The sequence below is a fragment of the Ochotona princeps genome, chromosome 11, assembly GCF_030435755.1.
Source record: "Ochotona princeps isolate mOchPri1 chromosome 11, mOchPri1.hap1, whole genome shotgun sequence".
In the NCBI taxonomy this organism is placed as follows: Eukaryota; Metazoa; Chordata; class Mammalia; order Lagomorpha; family Ochotonidae; genus Ochotona; species Ochotona princeps.
In genome coordinates, this window is record NC_080842.1 from 31,840,070 (window position 1) to 31,849,382 (window position 9,313).

Below are 9,313 nucleotides of genomic sequence, written 5' to 3' on the forward strand. Positions count from 1 at the left end.
TTTAAAATCCTTTCTAGTTTCTCCTATAATCTAAAATCGCTCAGCCATGTTATTTTGATGTTAAAATTTCATATGATTTCACAATATCCTACTTCTTCCTTTGTTTCTTAGCCCTGATAATAATCTCAGGTAATCTGTTTGCTTTCATTGAATAAAATTATTTTAATTGCATGCAATTTAGCTAATCAAATGTAATATTTGCAGAATATATCATGTGCACACACAGACACACACAAACACGCTAGATCTCCTCTTGGAAGGCAAATCATGTTATCTCTAGTAAATAAAAAATTGATGTCTATAAAAACTATGGAAATAAAGACACTTATTCTACCAATTATTACTTAACAAAGAACTCTGCTAGGAACTTAGGATAAACTCATGAACATAGTCAAGGATTTTATTATTTTTTTTGAAAGAGGCAACAAGGTAATGCAAGTCTGTTTATGTTCATTAGAAAGTATATTCACTTTATTTTTAAAAATATGCTATCCATTGGACTTCTTTGGAGATAGTTTGTCTTCTGTCAGATTTCCCCACCCCACACTGTCATAACCTGCCGTGTGCTGATCACCACTGCACCATGTCATGGATGCTAACTCCAGTGCTGCGTGTGTGTGGACAGATGCATGATACGAATATCTTCTTGATGGAAGCTGTTATTCTCATGTATGAGAGCATTAGTCTCTAGTTCTGTAGGTGTGTGAAAACATGCCAAAATATTTCCTAAGGTGTGCTATTTGGATCAAAGACAAATGGACTATTGAGATTGCTTTAGTGCATTTCATATAGCTTCTGTCATGCTGTAGCATAACAATGCAAAAATTTGCTAAGAAATCCACAGACTGTCCTTCTGCTTGTTACCATGTGTTAACTATTATTTCTATATGCAAATGAAATGAGAATGGACCATTAGTTGATATTTAAGAAATTACACGGTTTCCTGATCATGATGGTTACTTCATATCTTTTAAAATAAAGACATCATTGACTGCATTTTGACTATTCGAATATTATTTTATAAACTTGGTAATGTATATGCTGTTTTGTCTTAAAATTAACTCATCATGACTTTTAAGGAAAAGAAATAGTTGATTTTCTGCCTTGCATATTTTGCCAGCTCCATAGTCTTAGTACAAATACAAATACACATGTATACTATGCCATGTATGAATGAAGACATGAGACTCCACGGTTGAAAGCAGAATGGAACCAATATATTCTGATGTGATAACCTTTTCATTCTAGGCCAGTTTACACTATAGAGTAAAGATTTATTTTCAATAGATTATGTATTTCCTTTAAATGTCTTTGATGCCTGAGCAAAAGTAAGTTCATCAAGAAGTTAAATTCAATTTAATTCATATTGGTGTATGAAATTTACTCTTTTTATGGTTGACTATAACCAAATATCATATTAGATTTTCTTGCAAAAAATTCATAATTAAACATTAAGTAGTTACTCTTTAGAACTTTGCCAGTGTAAATTTCTGTTCAGAATAATAACATGCAATATAGAAATTTGCTGTATCTATTTAAACTAAATTCATGTGCATGAGGTGATTTCCACAATAAGAGTAGTTAAATAGAACATTGCCTTTAATATATGCTGTGTAATGTCACATACCCCTCTACAACAACTTAGCATTGATAGAGTATAACAAATTATATTAGAAATAAAATATGGATTTTTAAAATAAATTACTCCATTGATTTCCCATTTGTCTCAAGATATCACATGTTCACAATATTTAATCTAAAACAGTCAAATTTAAGTATTGTATTTTATCACTAGTAGTTTCCAAACTGTTCCTGAACTGAAGTTCATTCTGCTAAGCATAAACTTGGTTAATTCTTAACTAACTTACATTTTGTCAATTGTAAATGCAAAGTTCTCCTGGAGCTACATTCAAACACTTTCATACTAACAATTTCCAGGGTGAAATCAGGGTCTGAGAGCTCAGTCCAAGTCTCCATAGTGGTGGGAAACAAGTGCTTGAACCCTCACTTGACTTGTCCTAGGAAGGGTATGGGCAGAAAGCTGGACTGAAGAGGAGCCAGGACTCAGTTGTAGGCATTCTGCTAGGAGACACAGGCAACTCAACCAGTGTCCTAACCAACAGGTCAAATGTCTGCTGTTTCCATTTTTTTTTTAAAGATTTATTCATTTTATTACAGCCAGATATACACAGAGGAGGAGAGACAGAGAGGAACATCTTCCATCCGATGTTTCACTCCCCAAGTGAGCTGCAACGGGCCGGTACGCGCCGATCCGATGCCGGGACCAGGAACCTCTTCCGGGTCTCCCACGCGGGTGCAGGGTCCCAATGCATTGGGCCATCCTCGACTGCTTTCCCAGGCCACAAGCAGGGAGCTGGATGGGAAGTGGAGCTGCCGGGATTAGAACTGGCGCCCATATGGGATCCCAGGGCTTTCAAGGCGAGGACTTTAGCTGCTAGGCCACGCCGCCGGGCCCTGTTTCCTTTTTTTTTTTTTTAAAGGATACAGTAATGGGAATAGATGTATATAAACAGATATTTGATTTTGAACTATTTCATAAAAAAAAATCATTAACTTAGCTCAGATTTTTTTCTAATGTCTCCTTACAAAGTAAACCATTATAATGTTTATTAGCAACTTAAAAATGATGCAAATGAAAATTGACATTACATTCATTACTTTTCCATTTGACAATAAAAGTAAGAAGGTTGAGAAAATTACTTAAATGAAAAATCCTTTAGAGCAATCTACATAGTATCTTGCTTATATAAAGAAAATTCCAAAGCTATCCGCCAGGCAGGAACTTTAGGATGGATGCAATGTAATTAATGTTGTTGCATCCTAAAGGAACTCTGATGATCAACATTTCACATTGTCTTACATGCTTAATTTTTGTTACCATTCAATAGCAATTTGAGCTGGGATTTTATTTTGAAGTAGCCCTATAGTGACTCAATATGCCTCATTTCAGAGGCATACTTAAAATATTAATGTTGTTCCATGGAATACATGTAAGAAAGTGAATTTCCTTGATTGCAAGAATTAGATCAAAATCCTGGTAGTGATATGGTAAACCTGTGTATTGTAACAGTCAGACACTACAATCTGCAAGAGTAGAGCAATTTTCCAATGTTAACAATCTACAAGTGCAAATCTAAATGGGAGCAGGAAACTGGGGAATCTGTCTTACACAGTATTTATTGCCAGTTTTGTAACTGAGAGTTTAAACCATCTAATAAAAAAAGAATTTTTATTAGCATTTTCTATCATATTGTGTTTCATATAATTTCCATGACAGAATTATTATAATAAAATAATGCAAATAACAATTTGAGTATTATTTCAGTATTTTTCTGTATTTTCTCTCACCCTAAAATTCTTTTTAAATGATATAATAAAGCTCTCATAAAATGAGAAATAAAAATCATAGTTAAGTACAAATATAGGTGTCTTAACTGCTAGGCTAATCTCCTACTGGTTTACTTTTGAGAGTTACCTCACCAAATTGTTCTCTATAAAATTATGGCAATAGGTTGCAGGATTGAGGTTTCCTTACAGATGGAAGGAAGATTATAATTGTTCCTGGCCCATATGAAAACACACTAAATGTGACAATTACTTTTTCTTACTGAGATTAAAATGAAACTGTTAGTCAAACCTAGCAAAATCATACCATTTTCTTTTTTCCTGCTGAAATTCATGAGTAGTTTTTACCATGTCCAGCATGGTGGAAGCTAGGATTCATTCATCCTGGAGGATCCACCTAGTTTTACCAGAGCCCAGACAAGAATGCCTAGATAAAAATTAATGAGTGGAAATCTTAGTTTAGCATTTCCTTAATCACATTTTAAAGTTCCCATTATCTTCTTGTAATCTTGCATGGCTTAGTACTTATTATAGATGCAGATTTGGACTGTTTTAAGGGTTCAGATTTTAGTACAACCAATTAAAAATGGACAACGGAATTACTCGATGAAATAAAAAATGTCAGATCCTCCATAATGTGTGTCAGATCTTTTCAGTTACACCTGAGCACAGACAGTACTCACTATTGTACACATTTTATTCTCTTTTTTCCCTGTTTACAATTTGAGGTTGACCATGATCTCTCTCATCTCAGCTGGTCACTCTTCCTCCACCCTGCTACAATATCATTGGCTCTTCATATTGCTATTTTATTTTTCTCCCAGAACTATGAACATATAATTTGCACTGACATATGGGAATCCCCCAAAGCCATCCTTGGCAACTAAACTTCAGCCATAGCTTTTTTTTTTTGAGTCCCATTCAATATTGGGCGAGGAGATCCTGGGCTTCAAGGTAACTATGTTTCAGCTACTCTGATAACAAATTTAGCACTTTATGCTTCCATTCTCCTTTGACATTATCCGATTTAACTTTTGAGATGAAAGAAGCAAATGTAATGATATTCTTTGTGGGAAAGCTAGTGAATCTGTCGCAGGAAATAATTTTCAGAAATTCTGTCATTTTTCACTTTCTTCATGTTTCTTGCCCACATAAAATTAGCTAATTAATTAATGTCTGGCCATGATCATTCTTCTGAATAGCCCAGGTTTTCTTCTCATTAGTAGAATCCATCATGACAGCCACAAAGAGAAATGTGCTCATGAATTTACATACCCTCCTGACTTTTGAATAGAGTCACATGGCTAAGAGAGTCTCAAAACCACAAGTGTCCACCAAACGTAGCTCAGAAGATGTGGCTTGTGTAGGCTCATTTTTGATTGTCAGATGACTAGCCAAGGTTTGCTCCAGCTGCCATCTCTATACATCTAATAGCATCCAGTCTTCCATATCATAATAGGCAATCATTTTCTCTTCTGAGAATAGATCAACAGCACCGTATCCAGGGTTCATCCACTCCAAGGGGGTTGCATGTATTATCCCTGTCCATGATTCCTCAAAGAGAACATTACAGTAAACTGGGAATAAGCAGATACCCACCATTAGGATTCCCCCATTGAATTTTGCAATGTTCAGTATATATATAATTAGCTCCTAAATCAGTTAATCCAATGGTCCGGGAAAACACGACTTGCCCGCATGTTTCCCAGTTCTTAGGAAAGTGACTGAGCTTCTGTGTAATGGCTTTGTCTAATTTACTCACATGCAGCTATTGAGCACTAGAGATGAAATAAAATAAATCTGATATTGCACTCATAAAGCGTACATATGAAATACATGAAATCTGATCCTTTTATAGATTCTAAAATTGTTTGCGAAATACAAGAGAAATAATTTAAATTGAGATACATTATGACTTAAAATACATACCAGATTTTACTGAATTGAGAGATATTGTAAATTTAAAATACATACCAGATTTCAATGGCTTCATAGGAAGTAAAGAATATAAAATATATCTGCAATTTTCACTTGGAATAAATATTGAATATTATTTTGGGAATATTAATCTAAATTAAAATTGATTTCATTTTTTCTCTAACTGATGTAAAAATTTTTTTGGTCATTGTAAAATTGAAAATCACATATACAATTTTTATCCGTGGCTCACATGATCCTATTTTTACGGGAGAAGGCTGCACTTTGTATTGGTGTGTGGGGTCTCCTGCCTGAGTTGTAGAGGAGTGACATGAGGATGAACTGTGACATTCTTCCAAGTCACAATTGTACTTTATTTTCAAACATCTGAAGCACAGATTACTAAGTTGCTTTGCTTTCTGTTTCTCTTTCCTCCAACTGATGTCTCTCGTCAGGGTAATTCACAGGAAATAAGATCTTAAATATTTTTGAGCCAACTTTCCCTCAGTTTGATCTCATCAATCATGCATCTGCCCATTTGTTGAGTATTCTAATAACAGATTTATCCCCCAGCTGTTTTCCTCCTCTATCATTTTGATGTGATGGTTGAGCAGAAGATTCCCTTCAGAACTCCCTCCCACCAATTTCAAATACATGGAGTCCTAAACAATGTAAAGCCTGGACAGATTGTTCCTGTGGATAAGATTTGGGGTTCAAATTATCACTCAGAATCCCCAAACACCAAGAGACCTTAACCTGATTTTACGTTTAATAATATTATATGTGGATGTGAGGTAGGAGGTAATCAGGTCTGCAGCTTGTTCACCACATGGAGATTTAATGGTTTCTGAAGTACAGAACTTGCCTCCTTACCCACACAGGAAACGTAGGTAAAGCAGCCAAGGACTAAAGTTAGGATGTATACAATTGCCTTGTCACAATGAAGTCACAGCCTGTGTTTTGGAGGAAACTTGTATATATCCAGTCATATGGGTCAGAAGTCTTAAGTTCAATGTGTATTGTCCAGAGGGCAAGAGTGCTTTTTTTTTTTATCTTTACAGTAAATTTGACTATTCTCTATTTAGCTTAACTACATTGTTTTCAAGGAAATGATGCACAAGGACCTAAGGATAATTATTAACAGTCCTGAAACAGCTCAGGCTTGATGTTAACTCTTTACTCACTCACAGTCAGCTCTGTGGAAAGATACAAAAGTGAAAAATGTAGTTGTTCACTGAATATCTTCATTTTAAATAAATTATTTGTTTTGAGATCAATACCATTTTTTAAAATTTTTCAAATTAAGTTCTCCAAACCAGAAGAATAGCAGATATCACGTAACTGTCTTGTTAAATATATGTCACAATTCCAAAACCAGCATTTTGATAATGACTTTCCCAATTGCTTCAATTACTGTGTCAACACATACGAATGCTTGCTGAAAAGTTAATTTTGTTCTTTTTTGAGTTAGGCATTTTAAAACCTATCTAGATTGATGTAGTTTAAAAGGCAGTTTAATACGTCAACATTCAGATGATGTGCACACAATCTAGAAAAAAAATTACCCAAGTGAGCAATGTTAAGGAATATTAGCATGATGTATTGAAGTGTAACGATGCTGTTTTCACCACTTACTTGAAAATACAGTAATCCCTAGTAGTTGTTTCAAAATACACAAAAGTGGAGGCAAGCAGTAAGATCATACTAAAATTTCCATGGAAACCAAAGAAACAGTCTAAATAAGCATGATAACAAACAGTGTTTAGAAATCAATGTAAATTTTTTCAAGATTATAACAAAACTCACAAAGAATATGATTGTGAGCTTTAAGAACAATTTGATTCCCCAGAACGCACATATCTTACAGATGAAGTATTTCTCAATAATTGTATGTTTTCGTTTTTCAGGTGCACTAAACATTTTATGTTCATATTTTCATTATACTGTGTACTGAGAAGCTTTTACTGATCCAAAAATACAAGCACTTGAGTCATTGCTTTATCTCTCTTATACTATAGAAGTAAAACATTCATGTCAAACAAACCAAAGCACGTGAAGAGTAATTTTATACAGACTAGAATATGTAATGAGTTGAGAGATCTTCTAAAAGGATTAGCATAAGCAGAGAGATAGCATACAGTAAGGATGACACAAATCAACCTGTGTTATTAACCTAGATTATACTTGTGTTTTTCAAGCAGTAACTTGAAATTGTAGGAAAGAAGCATTAAGCGGTTTATCTCTGTCTGTGAAAAAGGAAAATTCAGTCAATGATACTAGTATGTTCCCTTGGACATTATGCAATGATCAATTTGGATCTGCCATGTACATATGCACATTATCCCAAAAACTTTCTTTCATAATCTCATTTGAATATGTAGACTATATCGAAATTTTAGCTTTTCGTTAAATAATATGCTTTGAGAGCTTGTTATTTGTTGTTGGACACAACAACAATATATCAATATAACAAGAGGACAAATAATATAAACCTGGGTAAAAAGGAGCTCATTTTTATGAGTTATTCAGTTACTTTGTATATTATTGTAACTATCGTAATTCTGACATGACTGCTTTACATGTCCTTGAATTTTTTCTTTGATAGGATGATGAGGTCAGGGAAAGTCGATTCAACTTCACAGTCTATGGGATGGGACCATGTCTACAAGCAAAAGATGGCGTGACTCCAAAGGGCCCAAACCATGCTGTTCAGGTAATGCCAAAGAGTCCTGATGAAATGAGGAAGATCTTTATTGATCGGGCCAAGAAGATTGACACCATCTCCAGAGCCTGCTTCCCATTAGCCTTTTTGATTTTTAATATTTTCTACTGGGTTATCTACAAAATCCTTAGACATGAGGATATTCATCAGCAACAAGATTAAGCATTATGAGCACACATATGCAAATGTTCAATTCAGAAGAAAGTTTCCTCCTGGTAGATGTGCACAGGCGTGAGTGTGTGTGTGTGGTGCACAAATTATTACCTTTGTAATAAAACAACATATGAGGAAAAAGTGTACTTTTCATTTGTAAAGTCCTGAGTACAATGCTTTTGACTAACACAAGACATATGCTATGAAAATTTTTATTTCATATTAAGTTCTGTTTTTTCATAGTAAATCTATAACTGGAAGTTTCACTGCCAATGTCTTTGATGTATACAATAACACATAGTACTAGATGTGAAACCTTCTTTGAAATTCTTAGATTTTTAATTCAGTGATACTCTTACAGTTGCAAGATTTGCACAGCAAATTTTATGAAGACAAAGTATAAATAAAGAAGGTAATAAACACTAATTATAGAGAGATATAAAACTATTTTCTTACACTGTAGCTACAAATTAGTAGAGGTTGGTACAGCAAGTACTATAGAATCAATACATCTAAGAATAAAAATATTCAAATTAGAAGACTAAAAATGAAAACTTGCTATTTAGAATATTTAATTTTACTATGTAGAATTCTGAATTTCCTTCTGTGAGGATTTTTTAAAGAAATAACTGAAGGAATCATGTTATACACTAAATTTGCTTTTCCTAAAATTTGTATATGTAGAGGTGAAGATATAATACTGAAAATGACATTATTATTCCCAAATAAGTATTATAACTATCCATTTTTAATTATTGCCAAACACTGAAAGATTCTAACCAGCATTTTTATTTTGTTAGATTTTTAATAGCTGGCTAAATGTCTGTGTAGTATTATGTGTAATGCTTTGATATAATTAAACAAAGTTCAGTAAGACTTTTATATTTTAATTTAGAATAAGACTTTAAATTTAACGAGGTACGAATGTTTACATTTTGATAAAATGAGTTTAACGGATTCACAAATATTTTTCATGGCAATTTTCCCATCAAAGTTATGTGAGTTCTGATGCATACCTTCAAATACAAGGTGGGAAAATTTAAAATCTAAAATGCATAAGATAAATCAATTAAATAGAGCAAAGATTATTTATTAATTTCAAAATACAAGCTTCTCACAGGTATTAATTAAGTGAAATTTTAAATTTTGATTTGT

At 33.5% G+C, this 9,313-nt stretch overlaps 1 protein-coding gene across 4 annotated transcripts in view; it reads left to right on the forward strand.

The window, feature by feature from the left end:
• GLRA3 (glycine receptor alpha 3) overlaps positions 1-8,536 on the forward strand; it is a 123,156-nt gene extending 114,620 nt beyond the window's left edge. The window contains exons 8-9 of one of the 4 annotated variants that reach the window (XM_058670412.1): positions 6,965-6,969; positions 7,889-8,289. In XM_058670412.1, the coding sequence (XP_058526395.1) occupies positions 6,965-6,969; positions 7,889-8,167 (284 nt within the window). In that variant the 3' untranslated portion in view covers positions 8,168-8,289. Of the gene's footprint in view, positions 1-6,964; positions 6,970-7,888 lie in introns of all 4 variants that reach the window. The other 3 variants (XM_004579034.3, XM_012931395.3, XM_058670411.1) reach the window with 3 other exon arrangements.
• Positions 8,537-9,313: the final 777 nt, after the last annotated feature.